The sequence below is a fragment of the Typopeltis vanoorti genome, chromosome 18 (genome assembly GCF_054136105.1).
Source record: "Typopeltis vanoorti isolate ZY-2024b chromosome 18, IOZ_Tvanoo_1.0, whole genome shotgun sequence".
Classification (NCBI taxonomy): domain Eukaryota; kingdom Metazoa; phylum Arthropoda; class Arachnida; order Uropygi; family Thelyphonidae; genus Typopeltis; species Typopeltis vanoorti.
Window position 1 is genome coordinate 37092327 of NC_143566.1, and position 20695 is coordinate 37113021.

The 20695-nt window shown below is 35.5% G+C and overlaps 1 protein-coding gene across 1 annotated transcript in view; it reads left to right on the top strand.

The window, feature by feature from the left end:
- The window catches only part of LOC150096595 (uncharacterized), a 140085-nt gene that overhangs the window by 23423 nt on the left and 95967 nt on the right, over positions 1–20695 (top strand). Inside the window, exon 2 of the mRNA XM_090408658.1 lies at positions 15452–15616. Coding sequence (XP_090264784.1) covers positions 15452–15616 — 165 coding nt within the window. The remainder of the gene's footprint in view (positions 1–15451; positions 15617–20695) is intronic.

Sequence of the window (20695 nt, forward strand, 5' to 3'; positions counted from 1 at the left end):
CTTCATGGTGATTATAACTTTTCAGCACATACTTGTATATGAGGTCTGACACAGAAAATACAAGACTGTGCCTGTATCTCTTTTTATTTAACAAATTGAGAAAATCAACTATGATCTGCTTCAAAATAGTGTCCTTCTGAGTTGACACACAGCTGCATATGATGCTGTTCAAAGCAATTCTGCAGATCATTTTCTGAAAGGCTGTTGAGGATCTCTGTCGTTTTTGCTTTCACATCTTCTACTGACTAAAAATGAGTTCCTTTGAGCACCGACTTGATCTTTGGGAAGAGGTTGAAATCACAGGGAGCCAGGTCTGGCAAATAGGATGGGTGCTCAAGCACAGTGATATTGTGATTAGCTGTAAACTGCTTCACAGACAAAGCTTTGTGGGCTGGCATGTTGTCTTGGTGCAAAATCCAACCGTTTCTCCACAATTCTGGTCATTTCCTTCTCACATATTCAATTCCTTCTCATGCAATTTCGTTAAGACTTCAAGGTAATACTGCTGATTTACTGTCTGGCTGCTGGGAACCCACTCTGCCATTATAATACCCTGGATATCGAAGAAAACAATCAACATGGCATTGAACTTCGAACAACTCATGCGTGCTTTTTTTGGTCTTGGAGATGTTGCTGACTTCCACTGCATTAATTGTTGCTTGGTTTCCAGATCATATGTAAATATCAAAATTTCATCACAAGTAATTACCGAATTCACCAAATCTGCTTCATTCTTAATGCCTTTTAAAAGGTCCAAATACAGTTCCTTGTGACGTTCTTTTTTGTTCATCTGACAACATTTTTGGAACCATTTTTTGCATTTTGCACAAACCTTTTTCATATTCAATTCTTCTGTTAAAATGCATCAAACACTTTCCCTGTCCAAATGAACTTTCTCAGCTACAGCTCGAACGTCCAATCTTCTGTCTTTTTGAATTGCATCTCGCACTTTTTTTAATGTTGTCATCGGTAACTGTTGTGCATGGGCGATCATCATCTTTCACACTTTTCTCTGCCTTCCAAAAATTGTTTGTGCCATTCAAAAATGCATGCACGAGACATGCACTCTTCACCGTAAGCCTCAGTCAATAAGTGAAAAGTTTCCGTCATGGATTTCTTCAGTTTCACAAGAAACTTGATGCTAACTTGCTGTTCACTCTTGCACTCCAACATTTTCCAACCGAGGGTAAGAAAATGTCTGTTCTGTATTTGAACACAATGCATCTGCTCGTACTGAGTAAAGCGATGGAGTCGAGCCTTGTCTCGTGGTGACAGGTTAGAACATGTTCTATAACCATCTCTTTGTCTCTCCCCTCCCACTCTCCATTCCCAAGCTATAGGGTTAGTCTCGTTTTTTTGTGTCGGATCTTGTATGTAACACACACACACACACACACACACACACACACACACACACACACACACACACACACACTTTAAAATGTATGAGTAGCACTGCATGCCCATTTGGGTTGGGTGCACTGTTGTGTGGCTGATGCAACCCACACTACAAAATTGACATCAGTTTGACTGTATGATTACATTTTTATTGATGTATGAAAGTTTTAAGTATAGTGCATCATCACACAATTGTAGGATAACTTTGAATACTTTAATTTATCAATTAATGTAATTTAAATATGGAAAAATTTAAATTTAAATATGGAAAGAATAAAAGTCAAATTTTATTTATTTATTTATTCTTATGGCAAAAGAAACACAAAGCAGCGACAGGTCAATGTCCAGTCCAGAACGGCAATCCGGGGCCTCATCCTTCACTTCGTGGATGTCCTGGAGGTCATCACCAAGAAATTGGGTGCCTTGGGCAGTCATTCACAATATGAGTGATCGTCTGGGCCACGGGGGGAAAAGTCATAATAAGGGTGGTCTGACAGTCTCCATTGATGTAGTTGGTAGCCACATCTGCCCTGGTTAGTTCTGATCCTGTTGATAATTGACCAATCTTCCTAGGAAGAGCAAATCCAAGCTGTGGAACACAGGGATCTTCAACCAGGAAGCCGTTTGTTGAAAAATTGTTGGACCTGTGTTCTTTCCACATCTTCAATGCCATGCTTCTTTCATGCCGTTTACGTGAGAAGCACAAAGAGTTTACACATTGTGGTGAGATTAGATTGTCATTGGCAAATACTAGAGTGAGACATGGATAATTTGAATTTTGATACGATTTTTGAAATACAGCCATATAATATGCACTGACGTTGAAAAAAAGTAATCACTTGGGAAATTATTATTTTTTCAAATTAACCAAAGAAAAGCTGAAATAACTCGTTTTACTTACTTTTTTATACAGAAGTGCCAACCTCCATCAACTATAATAATACAATTTGCAAAAGTGCTGGTGGAAAATGGGACATTCAGTAGATCGTCAGCACTGTTTCCCATTGTAAATATAGACAAAAAAGTTATAAATTATTTATAGAAAATTATATATTAAAAACTTGTCTATATCAGTGTCCTAAACAGGTCAGTTCACCCATGCAAAACAGATGAAACTCAGAAAACATAAACAGCAACTCATGACAAATGATGTTCAGTTGGATTGGTCAACACAATAACCAATCACAGCCACTGATTTCTAAGTACTATTGTCTCATTGCACGACCTGCCTCACGTTTTGGTTGGTTTAAGACCACTGGAATGCTAAGAATTTGACCCATTGCACCATCTGTATGTCTGTTCAAAGAACTCAACGGCATCTGTATTTGTGAAAACACGCCCAGACTATTAATGCAAATATGATGTAATGTTTATGCATCGAAAAGTGTCCTCTTAATGAAGCATTTGTATATTATGTTTAATTTTAGGAATCATATGAAGCCAGGAAACAATTAGGGGAGTCTTTAACAAGAATAAATGTAAAAATATAATATTGTTGATATTGCTATTTTGTGGGTGTGCACTGCACACCAACATATCCTGAATATACACCCCCCTGGTATGTATGTAATGTATGTATGTATGTATATAAAATCTTTAAGGAGTGTGCATTAATCAAAGTAAGCAGTGTACTCAATACAGCATTATAGTTTTCATTTAAATTAAATCTTCATCCGTGCACATAATACCTTCAGTAACAGTGAAAGTATCTATACCATATCAAACAAATTTATTTAGATAATTTATATATTCAGAATAAGATTCACAAATTCATATAAAATTTATTATACTATAAAACCTAATCATAATAATCAAATTATGTTTATGTGAAATAAACCAGAAAAAGGATGTTTATTGATGTTTGAGAGCAGATTTTGTTCAAAAAATGCTCCATGTAATAGTTATCCAGAGTTAAGGGAATGGGAAAATCCATTGTGGTTTCTTCCTCTTGGAAAATCCATTGTGGTTTCTTTCTTCAGGTCATTCCTTCTGACCTGAAGGAATGATATTTCTTAATAATTGTAAAGTATCAGCAAGCAGATCATACCCTTAGGGAGTCAAATTAACACAGTATGCTGGGTATTGACAGTTGTGAACTATCCGGGCAACATATGGAGAGGAAACTGAGTCCCTGCTCTGACATGTTTGCAAGCCTTTCACATGCCCCTACTGTTTTACAATCATCGGCTCTCACAACTTGCAGTTGAGAATGATAAACCTAGAATCTTCTTTTTGATCTGCTGTGGCTCAGATTTTCTTACTGCATTCTGTGGCATTCATTTCTTGGCTAAATTCTGATCACCTCTACAAACCACTCTGATTATTTATTTCTGAAGCTAGATTGCAGACCAGGTACTACCAAAAAGTGAGGTTGTCTTCTTTGGGGACTTCAGTATCCATGATTCCATACTGACTTTACTTCTTAAATTCCACTGTAAGTTTAAGCTGGAAATTATCTCCCCCCCCCCCCATCTACTCAATAGAATACCAGATAATTATCATCTTCCCAAAATTCTTGACTGTTCTTAACCAGTTCTTCTGCCAAATATACTGAAGTTGAACAAATAATTACATGAAAGCACAGTTGATTATTTATTTAACTAAGACTGGTTATGGTACAGATATTATGCATATCATGAACCATCTTCAGTATATAATATATATATATATGTATATGTATATGTAATATTTAAGCTGTATAGTTCTCGATAACAGTTTCCTGTAGTTTTGGTACAGAAAGTCCATTGGGGACTTTCTGTTAAAAGTCCCCAATGGTCTTTTGTTAAAATTGAGATTAGGGCATTGTAGAAGGACCTCACCATTTCTTTAAAGAGATTTTATATACATGAGAATATCTATGTACTAATTTGATATCCTTCCAAAGGATTCTCTGGCTAATATTTAGTAATCGCTTGTTCAGCCAGACCAGATTTTGTGTTTCTTGGAGGTAGTTTAGACTGATGTTTAGAAATGTGTTTAGATAAAGATTGGCCTGGTTGTCTGAAATATGATAACTGGCAGTTGCTTGGGACTGAATACACTCTGGGTAGCAATAGAGTTGGAATGTGATCTTTTGGAGATGGTATTACACAAATGTTCCCATAAATATGAGTGTCTCTTTAAAGAAGGTGCCAGCATCCGTCTACACTGTCTTAATGTCAACCTCAACAATGGACTTTCATGCCCAAACTCTGGGAACTTGTTATCGAGAACCATATGGCTTAAATGTTGGACATAATAATTGCTTGGCCTGCACTCATTGTGCTAATTTGACAATGTATGCCATCCTCATCTTCTTGATGTTTCCCCCTGGTCTGTAGCAGCAATCGGTAATATATTTTGTCCTGTTGGTCTCTATCTTGCCAGATAGCCTCAAATTAACCATCAGACCTAAAATCCTCCTTAACTTCTGAAGTTGAAGTTCTTCAGCTATCATAAGCAATGCCCCACTTTCTGTTCTATTCCCTCTCTCCTGATTGAAAATACAACACCCTTTATGGTCTATCCCTGTAACTATATCATTTTCTGTCAACCAGTTCTCACTGATACCTAGAATGTTTGGCCAAATTAAGCTGACCAATACCAAAAACTCCTCTTTCTTATTTCTGATGGTTCTGGAATCCATGTACATGCATTTCAACATCCCTTGGACCCACAGTTATCCTTATGTAATGTCTTTACTAACCCATTCGGATTTGAAACCCATAAAAACTGCATTCAGCATTGCGTAATCATTTCTGTAAACACACTCATTTGTCTCAGGAGTGGCTGAACCAACACTTGAGTTTCTTTTCCCAAATAACTTCTAGTTTCCCCGATTTTGCACTTCCAGCCTCTCACCAAACAACACTCTTTCCAAACATTACTCCAAAACCATTCAAATGCAGTCTGTCAGACGTGCATAAGTCCTTTCATCCATAATAAATTTAGTTTAATCCTTCATCCAAGTGTAAGCAAACAAAGTTTGTTTACACAGAGTTTGCAAACAAAGTCTGCAAGGAAATGTGCTTTGCATTATGGGAGATACTGAGACAAGGAGTGATGAGAGCTTGGTCCACCTTTGCTTGGAGTTGCCTGTTGTTACACCACCTGACCTCAGTCCTGAAGATATTTTCACGCACAAACTTTGTTTGCTTACACTTGGATAAAGGATTAAACTAAATTTATTATAGTCTAACCAAGTGCAAAATAAACTTCCAACATCCTTTCATCCATCAAATTCACTCTCTACATCTATAAACTGCACACCATTCCCCCTCCTCAATCTTCTTATTGACTCATTAGAAATCATGGCCCTTCTTCTCAATTCAGTCCTGTCATATTAAGACAGCAGACTCACAATCTTTACTTTCTCACTCTTCTTTTTTGCTTCTGTCTGCAAATCTTTCATGTCTTCTCTTATTGCGTATTTCTGACCTTTCAAATCATTTGTGCCAGCCGAAACAGTCAATTCTTTCACTTCTTCCCTAACAGCTTCACTAACATCCTCAATCTTCACACCTGGTAAACATGCTTTCATCACTTTCTCATTAAATATACCTCTAATCATCAAATGGCGATATACAATACCTTCTCCTTACTCCAGTTTTTTGTACTTGCATGCTGTTCGCATTCACTTTTTTTTTTCATTCTCCCTCATGTACTACATGACAGTCATTTCTCCAGTCACTCTGGCTTACATTTTGTTCTGTGAAAGAAACCACATTAACATGCTAGATGAATAACAGGTGAACCATACACTGAATAATCACCATTATGACCAAACTGATATGCATACCATGAATTTCACCACCCACACACAGAGGCAGCAAAATTCATTAAATTATTTTTTCGTTATTATTATATTCCTTCCTTTCTGTTTTACACTTTCGTCTAAACCCACACTGTACTATGCAAGTTTCAAATAAGATCTGACAGAGCAGGGTAGTTAATCCTTGTTCCCATAGTCTCCTATGTCTGCATATTGCTATGTTGTTCTGTTCAGTTTGCAAGTTTTTTGGAATGAAAAACCTGAGTTTCTGGGAGTGAAAAAAACCTTCTACCACATGACACCAGCTAATTCACCTTCAGTTGTGAAAAGTAAAAAGCCCGGATAAAGTTTCTTTGCATCTTAGATGGGATTTGAACCCAGGACTTTCCAACCAAAGGGCATCATCAAAATCAACTGAGCTAAGGAGGCCCTTTATAATATTGTTGTTTTATTTTTTCCAGATGTTTTAAAGAAACCTTTAGTCATCATCATCATCATCATCAAATTCCTGCCATGTACCCTCAAGGGGTGTACAGGATATGACAGTACTACATGAAAAAATTACATCATTACTAACTTCCTATCTACAATTTTCCTCCAAATCAGTCTGTTACTTGTCAAGACTCCAACATTATCAGATCTTATATTTCTATCGTCTAAGGCACTTTGTACCGTATCAATCCACCTATATCTTGGTCTTCCTCTGGGTCATTTTCCTGCCAACCTGGCAGAGAACACTTGTTTTGCTAATCTTTCCTCTCCCATTCTATTTAAGTGACCATACCATCTGAGATTAGCTCTGCTAATGCATTCCTGGATGCTGACAATGTCAAGTTCTTTCCTAATATCCTTATTTTTAATATGATATTGCCATTGATGCCATCTGTTCACGCCTCTAATCTTTCTCAGGACTCTCATATCTGCGGTCTCTAGTCTTTGGTCAAGTGTTTTACTTCTGACCCAGCTCTCAGATCCATAAGTTAAAATTGGTTTGAACACAGTCTTGTATACAGCTAATTTAGTGTTCCAACTAATTTCTTTCTTATTCCATATGAATTTATTCAATTGACTTCCCACGATACCAGCTTTGCTGATTCTGTTGTCTATTTCTATATTTAGTTTACCATCTTCAGTAAAAATTGTGCCTAAGTAGCTGAAATGTTTTACTTGTTCCACAGGTTCTCCATTCACAACACAGTTGACATTTTCAATGATTCTGCCTATTTTCATTGTCTTTGTTTTTTTATTGCTGACCTTCATACCATATCTATTACAACAGCTGTTCAATTTAGTCAGAGAATCTTGCAGACTTGCAGAGAAACCTTTAGTAGACACATTATTATATTTTTATAATGGCTGACACCTGCACAGAAAAATGGAATTTATTTAACTTCAGTATATTTCATCTATTAAATGAAGTCCATTCCACATATAGTAGAAATTTCTCTATAATAAAAAAATGAAATTAATATATTTGTTCAAACTTTCTTCTTTTTATTTTGCTCTGTAGTAGAGCCTGGTTCAGCCAAATGCAGCAATCTGCTACTATCTATTTTATGTGTGTCCTGAACTAACTTTTAAACTTCAGTTAAATTTCCTGTCGCTTTCCTGTTAGGGAAATTAATCCAGTTACAACTGCAACTAATTCTCATAACTATCACAATGTAATCCCTCTACACACTGACATACTGTAAACTGTTGCTATTTGTAAGCCTGCTTGGTTACTGCACTATTGTAAAATCCTTATTCTAAATAGCAGTGTGCTTCTGATTTTATAACCATCATCAAATTCCTGACATGTACCCTCAAGGAGTGTACAGGATATGATAGTACTACATGAAAAATTTACATCATTACTAACTTCCTATCTACAATTTTCCTCCAAATCAGTCTGTTACTTGTCAAGACTCCAATATTATTATTATCAGATCTTATATTTCTATCGTCTAAGGCACATTGTACCGTTTCAATCCACCTATATCTTGGTCTTCCTCTGGGTTGTTTTCCTGCCAACCTGGCAGAGAACACTCGTTTTGCTAATCTTTCCTTGCCCATTCTGTTTAAGTGACCATACCACCTGAGATTAGCTCTGCTAATGCACTCCTGGATGCCGACAATGTCAAGTTCTTTCCTGATATCCTCGTTTTTAATATGATATTGCCATTGATGCCATCTATTCATGCCTCTAATCTTTCTCAGGACTCTCATATCTGCGGTCTCTAATCTTTGGTCAAGTGTTTTACTTCTGACCCAGCTCTCAGATACATAAGTTAAAACTGGTTTGAACACTGTCTTGTGTACAGCTAATTTAGTCTTGCGACTAATTTCTCTCTTATTCCATATGAATTTATTCAATTGACTTCTTACCATACCAGCTTCGTTGATTCTGTTGTCTATTTCCATATTTAATTTACCATCTTCACTAAAAATTGTGCCTAAGTAGCTGAAATGTTTTTCTTGTTCCACAGGTTCTCTATTCACAACACAGTTGACATTTTCAATGATTCTGCCTATTTTCATTGTCTTTGTCTTTTTATTATATATACCTTCATATATATATATATATATATATATATATATACCTTCATACCATATCTATTACAACACTTATTCAATTTAGTCAGAGAATCTTGCAGACTTGTAGTGGATTTAGTTAGAAGTATAACATCGCCCTCATAAAGCAAAGAGCTAACATTCTTCTTCTTATTGTGCTATCTTCTATTGAAGGTCAGCGACCATCTTGGTGAACAAACTGCGCTCTTGTGCTAATCTGAGCAGTTGTGCACTGCTCTTTCCTGTCCACGTCTTGATGTTGTCAAACCATGATATTCTTTTTCTTCCTCTAGTTCCTTTGCCACCAATTCTTCCTATCAAAATAGTTTGTAGAAGTTGGTATTTGCTGTTTCTCATGATGTGGCCAAGATATGATGTTTTTCGTTTCTTGATTATTTGTACGAGATGTTTAGCTTTGCCAATGGATTTTAAGACATCTTCATTGGTAATTTTTTCTGTCCATGATATCTTTAGCATTCTTCTGTATAGCCACATCTCAAAGGCTTCGATTTTCTTGATGGTTGTCGCCTTCAATGTCCATGTTTCAACTCCATAGAACAGAATAGACCACACGTAGCATTTCAGCATTCGGCATCTGACTTCCATGTTTAGGTCTTTATTGCAGAATAGTGTTCTCATTTTCATGAAGGACTGCCATGCAACTTCAATCCTTGTCTTTATATCTATTTCTGGATCCCACCGTTCATTAAGCCAGCAACCAAGATATTTATATCTTGACACTTGATCAATATTTTTCCCATTGAGTGTCAGTTTCATTAATGAGGCTGGATGTTTGCTGATGATCATGTATTTTGTCTTGTTGATGTTTATATTTATTCCCATTCTTTGGCTTTCTATGTATACTCTGTCAATGAGTTTTTGGAGATCCATAATATTATCTGCAATTAGCACGGTGTCATCTGCATATCGAAGGTTGTTAACAATCTTTCCATTTATTGTGATTCCCTCTGAACATTCTTCCGATGCTTTTTTAAAGATTACCTCTGCATATATGTTGAACAGGAGTGGTGAGAGCACACATCCTTGTCTCACTCCTCTTTTGATGTTAATATCACTGGTGGTAATGTTGTCTAATTGAACGGTAGCTGACTGATTCCAATACAGATTTGTTATTAGTCTTATGTCTTGTTCGTCTAGCCTTATTTGTTGAAGGACTTCTATTAAGTTAGTGTGCCTGACTTTGTCGAATGCTTTTTCAAAATCTATGAAACACATAAAGACAGATTTCTGTTTTTCTATGCATTTTTGTATCAATATTTGGGTACAGAAAAGGGCCTCTCTAGTACCAAAACCATTCCGAAAGCCGAATTGTGTTTCACTTAGAGTTTCTTCACTTTTTCTATAAATACGATTCTGAATTACTTTCAAAAATATTTTTAAGATTTGGCTCATTAGACTAATAAGTCGGAAGTCACCACAGGAATTCGCTTTGGGTTTCTTTGGGACAGTGATAAATGTAGATTTGAGCCAATCTGATGGAAATTCATCACTTTCATATATTTTATTAAATAGTTTTTCAAGAAGTTTGATGTTATCTGGTTCTATTAATTTTAAAAATTCTGTTTGCACACCATCTGGTCCACTGGCTTTTCCTGTTTTACTTGTTCGTATAGCATTCTCTATTTCGCATTTCATTATTGCTGGTCCTTGAATGTTATCTTTTATATTTATAGGCTTCTGTCTAGTATCATTGAAAAGTTCTGTTACATATTTTATCCAAATCTGTGCTTTATTCTCTTCTTCTAGAACTATTTTTCCATTTTCGTCTCTTAGAGACACTATTTGCTTTTTCCTCAGTTTTCCAGAAATTTCGTTGATTTTCTTATACAGATTGAAATTATCATGTTTCTTCTGAAGCAGTTCAATTTCAGTACATAAATTTTTCATCCAATTTTCCTTGGCTTCTTTTATTTTTTTTCTTGATGATGTTATGTGTTTCTGTATACCTGGCAAGGTCTTTGTTTTTGTACATTCTTCTTGTATCAGTAAGAGAAAGAATCTCATCTGTCATCCATTCCTGTTGTTTTTTATTATTCACATAACCTACTTCTTCAATACTTGTTGTTACGATGGCATTCTTTAAGCTATTCCAAAGAGATTCCACACTTTTATTTTCTTCTATGTTAATCTGTTGTAATCGGGTTAAGCTGTGTCTTGGCACTTTTATTTATGTTCGGGTCTTTCAGTTTTTCTACATCAATTTTCTTTTTCTTCTTTTGTGATTTTTTAGCTGATTTTAATCTAAGACATACTTCTGCAACTATGGGATTGTGGTCTGATGAGATATCTGCTCCAGGATAAGTCTTTGCACTCTTTATACTACTGTGGAATCTTTTATTTATCAGTATATAATCAATTTGATTTCTGACAATGTTATGTTGGTTATCTTGAGGCGATTTCCAAGTGTACAGTCTTCTGGGTGGAAGTTTAAACCAGGTATTTGCTATTGTTAGACATTAACTGACATTAACATCTCCAATTTTGATATCATGTTTAATATCACTTTCCTTCATAATGTGATCCATCTTCACTATATAATGAATAACAGAGGGGATAATGTACATCCTTGTCTCACACCAGATTTAACATTAAACCATCTTCCTGTACTTCCTTCAATTCTAACTGCTGACTTACAACTCAAATAAAGACTAAGTATTGCTTGATATAATGCCCCATTGACACCATATAACTAGCATATTGGGAGGTCTCACCATTATGTAATAACAGCATACATTTCCTAGGAAAGATGTTTTTACATTATGGAAAATACCAAGATTAACGATCAGAACTTTCCCCACCTTTGCAACGAGTTGCCCGAGATTGTATTACGTACTAGGACTACTTGCATTAGCTCATGCTAGTGGCCACCGATACTTTTATAGTTTACTATATTCGGCATGAAACTCTCTGATTCCTATCTTTGAGTTTCATATTTGGTTTTAAAACAACGTGGGATTTAATATCCCTTAATTTGAATAATGTTTATATCGCCGAAATGAAGCCTATTGGCTCTTTATATTTAAGTAAAATGGATATGTATTCCTGACTGCATGCCTGGTCAGTGTTTTTTATCACTGTGCTGACAGCACTGCTTGTTTCATTTAGTTCAAAGTAATTACTCTACTTCAAGGATATCTTTTTCTCCCATTTTCATATCACCTTTATCATCTCTAACTTCTTTTACAGCACTCTTTCCTCCATTCCTAAGCTTCTTCAACAACCTCTAGAATATTTTGCCACCTTCTTGATATTTATTTTCTATGTTCTTGCCAAGGTCCTTCCATGACTTTTGTTTAGCTAGTTTTTCACAGTGTTTAGCATTCTTGCATTTGTCTCTGTATTCTCTATGAGCACAAGCTGACTTATTTGCCAGGAACTTTCCTTGCTTATTCTATTATGTACTATGTTTATCTACCTTTCTCATTTACTAGTCGTATGCCTATGAACACTGGAAAATTTATTTGTTAATACCTGCGCCACCAATATTTCTATATTGGAAAAAAACTCAGTAATGCGTCTGATAGATCTCTCTCTCTCACTAGCATAAATTCCTTCAATAAAGTTTACGTAAACAATCGTGGTTTCACAAGTACTTAAACTACGCTTGATATGCCTTAGTTGTTTCCCACTCACAAGTCTGATTTATTTAGGAACAGTGCATTGTAATTTAAAGAATCAGGCAGCACTCTATTGACATATAAATTTATTTACATTAATATCAAAGTACATTAATTAAACAATAGGGAGGTTACTCTCTCCACCTATCCGTTAGACTTTCAGCATAAAGAAATTTTTCAAAAAAACAAACTTTCATTTTCAATACTGATTAACCATACAATACAATTACTCAATTACTTCTGTGCTTATTAAATCAAATTATTGAAAACTCTGATTTACTCATTAAGAGGTTAGCTAACTATGCCAAGTTATTTCACAAATCTTATGCCAATCATTACCATTCCAAATGACTCTTTTATGGACACTTCTTATTACTATTAAGCTAATTCTTATCAGTCCATTTATAACATATCTCCTAGATTATAAAAGCAAATGTACAAAAAAAATAGAACAAACTTACATAGGCTCTGTATCGCACATTCAATTAAAATTCTTGCACTGAAGTCTCTATGGCTTTTCTTTCATCTCAGTTTTTAGGCTTGCTTCAGGAGTGTCTTGCATCAGCAGTATCATATCTCATCAGGAATTGGCGGGCTGTGGACTGCAACCTACGGTACTCAAATAGTTCCGGCAAGAGGTTGATCTCCCATGGCAAAAGGACTTCCGAGCGAAACTGCTTTGGGTATTACATCAGCTGTTCTCTCATCATTCCCAATTTTCTCCTGGCGTGGACTCGCCGTAACAGCTAGTCCTCTGGATCCTGCCTCTTCCGATAAATCTCTGCTGACTGCTGACGACTGGCTCCTCGATTGCTGACTCCAATAGCTCTAACTCCCGCTGACTGGCTCCCCTTGATGTTCGGCTCAGTCCCTTTTTATTACACCTTCTCTGGGACCTTGCACAAAAGGTTGTAACCGCCAAAGAATTTGGCACGACTCCTTGATCTTCTTTTAAGACCGACCCATTCTTTCTTCTCCTCCGTGCATTTCTGCTGCCTTGTTAGGCAGCAGAAACTTGTCTGAACCTTTCAGATCTCTCAGGCACTGACTTTGAAGGTCTTTATGCGCAGAGCTCATAAGCAACTTTCTCATACACTAAAATCGTAAACAACTTTCTTATGCTCTCATATAGAGCTATCATACAAAGTTCTGTGGCAAAGCATTGCCTTTGTTTTTGACATTCTAAAATATTCCTGTTAAAGGAGTACATACAGTTAATTCCCATAGTGTTATTTACAGTAATATTTAGCATAAAACGTATAGAGACAAACAAGGTTATTTTTGTAACATTCTCATGGGACTTGACCTCTGTAAAAATCAATGTAAAGCGCTTTGGTATTTCAAAGCTACATCGAGTTTTACAATACATCTGTGTAAAGATATCTTTCCTACCTCTAATCTTACCAATTGCTAAATGTGTTAGGATGTCAGAAATATCCTCCTCCTGTACATCATTAGGTAAATCTTGTCCTTCCATTAATATTCACATATACGAGGGTGGTCTGAAAAGTTCTTGGCCTCAACCATAGATGGCAACATTTGGCAAGATTTTTTTTTTCTAAATTGGTACATCTGTCATAAGCATCCATGTAAAATTGCCAGTCATTCTATCAAGTAATTTAATTTATACAGCTGTCTGAAGCAAAAAGTGTTGTCTGTATCCCTTGAAATGGATAAAATTGAGTATCGTATGGTTATAAAATTCTTTGTAAAAGAAGATTTAACAGCAAAAGAAATTCATTCAAAGTTTATGGGCACTCTTCTCCTTCGTTTTTGACAATTAAGAAATGGGCTGCCAAGATTCAACGTGGCCCTACCAGCCTTAAAAATGATCCATATGAAGGATGTCCAAAAAGTGTAACAACACCAGAAATCATTGATCAAGTGCACAATATGGTATTGGATGACTGGCAAGTCGAAGTGCATGAAATTGCTGAGACTATAGGCATTTCAAAAGAATGTGTAGGATATATTTTGCATGAAGAATTGCTAATGAAAAAGCTTTGTACAAGATTGCCATGTTTGCTCACAGCAGATCAAAAACGCACTCGCATGAAAATCTCTGAACAGTGCTTGGAGTGTTTTAATAAGAATAAAACTGATTTTGTGCATCGATTTTTTTACTCTGGATGAGACTTGGATTCACCATTACACACCAGAATCCAAACAGCAGTCAAAACAGTGGATAGAAGCCGGTTGTTCAGCATCAAAGAAGACAGAGTCTGTTCCATCAGCAGGAAAGGTCATGGCATTGGTGTTTTGGGATGCTAAATGCATTTTGTGTATTAATTATCTTGAAAAAGGTAAAACAATAACTGTGGAATATTATTCTGATCTTTTAACCAGATTAGAAAAAAAAATTCGTCAGAAAAGACCCAGTTTGTAGAAGAAAAAAATCATCTTTCATCAGGATAATGCTTCTACCCCCAAAAGTGTTTTGGCAATGGGAATCTGCACTATGAATTGTTGGAACATCCACCCTATTCCCCAGATTTGGCTCCCTGTGTCTTCTATCTCTTCCTAAAACTAAAAATCTTCCTAGCTGGTCAGTGTTTTTCTTTGAATCAAGTGATGATTGCAGCTGTAGAGGAGTATTTTGCAGATCTTACTGAGAACCACTACAGGGACAGGATAATGGTGCTGGAGCATTGCTAGAATAAATGTATTAGTCTTAAGAAAGATTCTGTTGAAAAATAAAAATAATTTAGAAATTATAAATTCGTTTTTTCATTGTTAGGCTGAGAACTTTTCAGACCACACTTGTACGCTTGTGAAAAACATAATAAATTCTTCTCCACTCACATTCATTTACAGAGGAATTAATTATGCTTAATCCATTTCTGTTATACTTATTACTCTTTTAACATTGTTTGTAAAAGCTTTTCAAATTAATCTTACCATTCCTATTTAATTCAAATTTTGTTTTGTAATCTTTAACAGTTTAGTTAATGTAAGGTATTTCTTATATCCATCATATTTAATAAGTGATTTATCATATTGATACCCTTCCCATAGGTTTTACATATAATATATTTGTATCTATATCATAGTTCTCATTTCTATGTTCAAGTATTTAATCATTACTTTATTTTATTTTTTCTGAAATGTATAGGGTTGCAAATTAAGATGTGCATATTGTGAGAAGACATTTAGCAAAAATTTTGATCTCCAACAGCACATTAGGTGCCATACTGGGGAGAAGCCTTTTCAGTGTATTGTATGTGGTAGAGCCTTTGCTCAGAAATCAAATGTCAAAAAACATATGCAAACACATAAGGTTTGTAACAAGCATTTGCTTTTTTGGTTTTAATTTTAAAATGCATATTTAGTTTAATAATTCTAAATTAATACTGATTTCAGTGTGCTAACTTTTGTTCTTGAGTTCTTGAGAACTAGTTTTGCAAGAGCTTACATTTTCCTTTTTTTTTTTTTTTTTTTTTTTTTTTTGTTGTTGTTGTTTGTATTAGGCATAAATCTTTATAGTGCAGTTAGAAGAATGATGTGAGAATGTGCCTTTTGATGTGCTTTTCAGTTGAAGGTGAGTTAGCCAACTTCACATGATGTTAGTAGAGCTTTTCTCCCAGAAACTGTGGTTTTTCACCCCACATGCAGGCACATCAATCAGGGAATACAAGCATTTGACATACAAGGGTATAGTTGCTCTGCACTAGATTGTTATGGGCTGCAGATTGTATATAGTGACACAGTATGGATGGACAATTCATTGGTGTAGATAGTTATGTTGTTTAGTGTGACCTCCTGTGATGAGTCCTTGGAATGAGGTGTTACATAATAATAATAGAATATAATAATACTACAAATATATGACAAAAAAGTCTGAGGACTGGTACATCATGTGAATGTACCAACTAAGAAAGTGTCCACAGCCATTAACTGTTTAAAGGAATCAATCAACAGAAACAAATCTGTGAAGAGATGAGAAGACAACAATCAAGGAACAGAGAAGATAATGTTAAACATGGATCAATAAAATGGTTTATGAAGTGCTTAAGCAGCAAAGATGGAATTAAACAACTACACAACAGAATGATGTACTTCACTGGGACATTATGAATTCCAACAAAGGGAGTTGAACAATGGAACATCATGAGTTACAAAAGTACTGCAATTTTATTTGATTTGTGTGATTAAATGGAAACAACAACAACAAAAAGATAAAATATCTTATTTCATAGAGTGTACTTGTTGACTTTACACATATCCCTAACAAAAGCTAAATATATTTATGAAAAAATTCTAAAATAATTGTTAATTTACAATATAACAATAATTATTATTATTTATTAATCTGAATTATGATATATTCACAGTATCATCATCATCATTATTTATTAATTTGTAGTAAAAACTAGGTTTTTGTATTTTACAGCATGATTACTTCATCATGTTCTAAAATGTTACAACATGCTGATTTGCTGTAAAAAAACTGGAAGCTTGCAAAGTACACTAATATTCAGGTTTCCAGTTTTTTACAGCAAATCAGCATGTTGTAACATTTTAACATAGCCTACATCCGTGGCACATCAGAAAAATAGCCAGGTCCTTATAAAAGTACAACCTCCACACAGCATTTAAGCCCCACTGTTACTACCCTTATCTGTTCCACCAAAGATCAGCTCCCTTCTCTCTCAGTGCCTGGAGTATATAGAGTACCCTGTTTCTGCAAGCTGGCTTACTTTGGACAGACAGGCAGATCAGCAACCATCTGTTTAGAAGAACACAAATCATATGTCTGCAATCATGACTATGGTCAATCTGGACTTGCAGATCATGTTTTGGATACAACTCACAGGATCTCCTGGAGAAAAACCCATGATGCTCCACCATAGTAAATTCAAAAAAGAAGGGCTGTTTTTAGAATCTGTGGCTGCACTCAGAAATCAACCAAATTTAAATAAATACGGTTGCATGTAACTTCCCAAAATTTGGGAAACTTTAATTATTAGAGATCCCACTTTACATCCTAAGCCAATTACAAATGCCCATAGAGGGCACACCACCTAGATAGGACTTTAGAGTCACCCACATGTTTCACTTAGTATTGTATTGTATTGTATTTCAGTGTTGTTAGAAAAGTTATTTGTAATCCCTGAAAGTGTCTCAGTGACTGAAACAAAATAACATTAAAATTAGTTTTAATCCTTTCCCAGTGCTGAAAATATTCCATTAAACCTCCAATATGATTTATTTCAACCTTAAATAACATAGCATTTTCAACTTGGCTTAATGCAGCAGAATATTTGGCATAGCTCCTAGTAACTTCAGCATTCATTAATGCAACATTAAGTATGGTAATTTAGCAGTTTAACGAGAACTGACAGTATAGCTAACATGTTTTTACTGGAGCTAACAACCAAATGCTTGCTTAATTTGCACAGTATTTTAAAGTTTAAGTATAACATAAGAATTATTACTAAAATTAGTATTCATATATGCACCTAAGAAACTTAATGAATCAAAACTTCTCTACTCTACATAAATATAATTATCTGACTTTCATATGATACTTTCATTCATGAGAGATGAATGGCAAAGAAATGGAGCTAGCTAAGGAATAGGATAAGTACCAGATCGACATAATAGGGGTGACTGAAAAAAAAAAAGACAAAAACTGGTGAGATATTTCTGAGAAATAAATACAAAATGTTATATTCAGGCAATGACAATCAAGGAAAAGAAGGAGTAGCCATAGTATTCAACACAAAATACGAGGCTCATCTTCTTGAATGGCAGGCAGTCTCAAGTAGAGTGATGTGGGCAAATATCAAAATGGGGAACTGGACAATGAGACTTATTTGTGCCTATGGTCCCACAGATGGCTCTACTAAGGTAGAAGTGGAGGAATTTTTTGAGGCTCTAGAGAAAGCTACTGACACAATGAAAAAAGACAAGTTGGTCCTTGTTTGGGATCTAAATAGCAGAGTAGGAAGTGATTGTCAGACATATAAAATTGTTTTGGGAAAATTTGGAGAAAAGAGCAAAGCTAATAATAATGGCAAATACCTGTTGGATTTCTGCTCAGGACATGGACTGGTTATTACTAACACCATGTTCCAACATAAAAATGTGCACAAATTCACATGAAGAGAAGAGGCAAGGAATAAGAAAAGTCTCATTGACTATGTTATTATTGATAGTGATATTTTCTCCCTGGTGCAGGACACCAGAGTGTACAGAGGATTTGAAATTGGAAGCAATCACTATTAGTCCTGAACAGGATAAAATTTAATTTCATATTGAAAAGAATGACATGTAACAAAGTTTTAAAACAAATAACCATTGAGCAGCTCTCAGATGTGAACTGTAGACTAAAATACACAAAGATTATGGAAGAAAAAATGAAACAGTTTGAGAACAAGAACCAAACCTTGGAGATTCAGTGGCAAGCAAACCTTGAAGAAAACCCTGATTGATTCAGCCAGAGAGGCATATGGTGAAGTTGTCTGCAAGGATAGAAAAATCAGAACTCCATGGTGGACACAGGAAGTTAAAGAGGCAGTGAAGGAAAAGAAGAAAGCATGTCAAAAGTTCCTGGCAAATAAGTTAGCTTGTGCTCTTAGAGAAGACAGAGACAAATGTAAGAAAGCTAAACACTGTATAAAATTAGCAAAACAAAAGTCATGGGAGGACTTTGGCAAGAACATAGAAAAATAAATATCAAGAAAGTCATAAGATATACTGGAGGTTGTTGAAGAAGCTTAGAAATGGAGGAAAGAGTGCTGTAAAAGGAATTAGAGATGATAAAGGCGACATGAAAACAGGAGAAAAAGATATCCTTGAAGTAATTACTTCGAAAAATTGCTAAATGAAACAAGCAGTGATAGTCAGGTAAAAAACACTGACCAGGCATGCAGTCAGGAATACATATCCATACTTGAAGTAGAAAAAGCCATCAAAGGCTTTAAATGTGGAAAGGCAGCAGGAGTAGATGATATTCGACCAGAAAAATGCCAAAGTATGCTGGTATAAAAGTCTTACAGTGGCTGCACTGCATAGTTCAGAAGGCCTGGACAGAGGGACGAATCCCTGATGATTGGAGTAGAGCTCTAATAGTACCCATATATAAAAAGAGAAATAAAATGGAATGTGAGAATTACAGAGGTATTTCCCTACTGAGTGCTCCTGGCAAGATCTATGCTGTATACTTGAGAAACGGTTGAGAAGAATTGTGGAAGAAAAGCTTGGTGAAGAACAAGCTGGATCAGGCGAAATAGAGGCTGTCAAAGTCAGCTCTTCACTTTACGACAATTAGTTGAGAAAGCATGGGAATATAACAAAGATCTGTATTTAAGTTTTGTCGATCTGGAAAAGGCATATGACAAGGTGCCAAGAGAGAAGCTATTCAATACACTACAGTTATATGGTGTCAATGGGGCATTATATCAAGCAATACTTAGTCTTTATTTGAGTTGCAAGTCAGAATTGAAGGAAGTACAGGAAGATGGTTTAATGTTAAATCTGGTGTGAGAGACAAGGATGTACATTATCCCCTCTGTTATTCATTATCTATATGGATCACATTATGAAAGAAAGTGATATTAAACATGATATCAGAATTGGAGATGTTAATGTCAGCTCTTTGCTTTATGCAGGCGATGTTATACTTCTAAATAAATGCACTACGAGTTTGCAAGATTCTCTGACTAAATTGAATAACGTTTGTACTAGATATGGTATGAAGGTCAGCAATAAAAAGACAAAGACAAGGAAAATAGGTAGAATCATTGAAAATGTCAACTGTGTTTTGAATGGGGAAATTGTGGAACAAGTAAAACATTTCAGCTACTCAGGCACGATTTTTATTGAAAATGGTAAATTAAGTCGGAACACTAAATTAGCTGTATACAAGACAGTGTTCAAACCAGTTTTAACTTATGGATCTGAGAGCTGGGTCAGAAGTAAAACACTTGACCAAAGACTAGAGACCGCAGATATGAGAGTCCTGAGAAAGATTATAGGTGTGAACAGATGGCATCAATGGCAATATCATATTAAAAATGAGGATATTAGGAAAAAAATTGACATTGTCAGCATCCAGGAATGCGTTAGCAGAGCTAATCTCAGGTGGTTTGGTCACTTGAACAGAATGGGTGAGGAAAGATTAGCAAAACAAGTATTCTTTGCCAGGTTGGCAGGAAAAATGACCCAGAGGAAGACCAAGATATTGGTGGATTGATACAGTATAAAGTGCCTTAGATGATGGAAATATAAGATCTGATAATAATAATATTGGCGTCTTGACAAGTAACAGACTGATTTGGAGGAAAATTGTGGATAGGAAGTTAGTAATGAGGTAAATTTTTCATGAAGGACTATCATATCCTGTACACCCCTT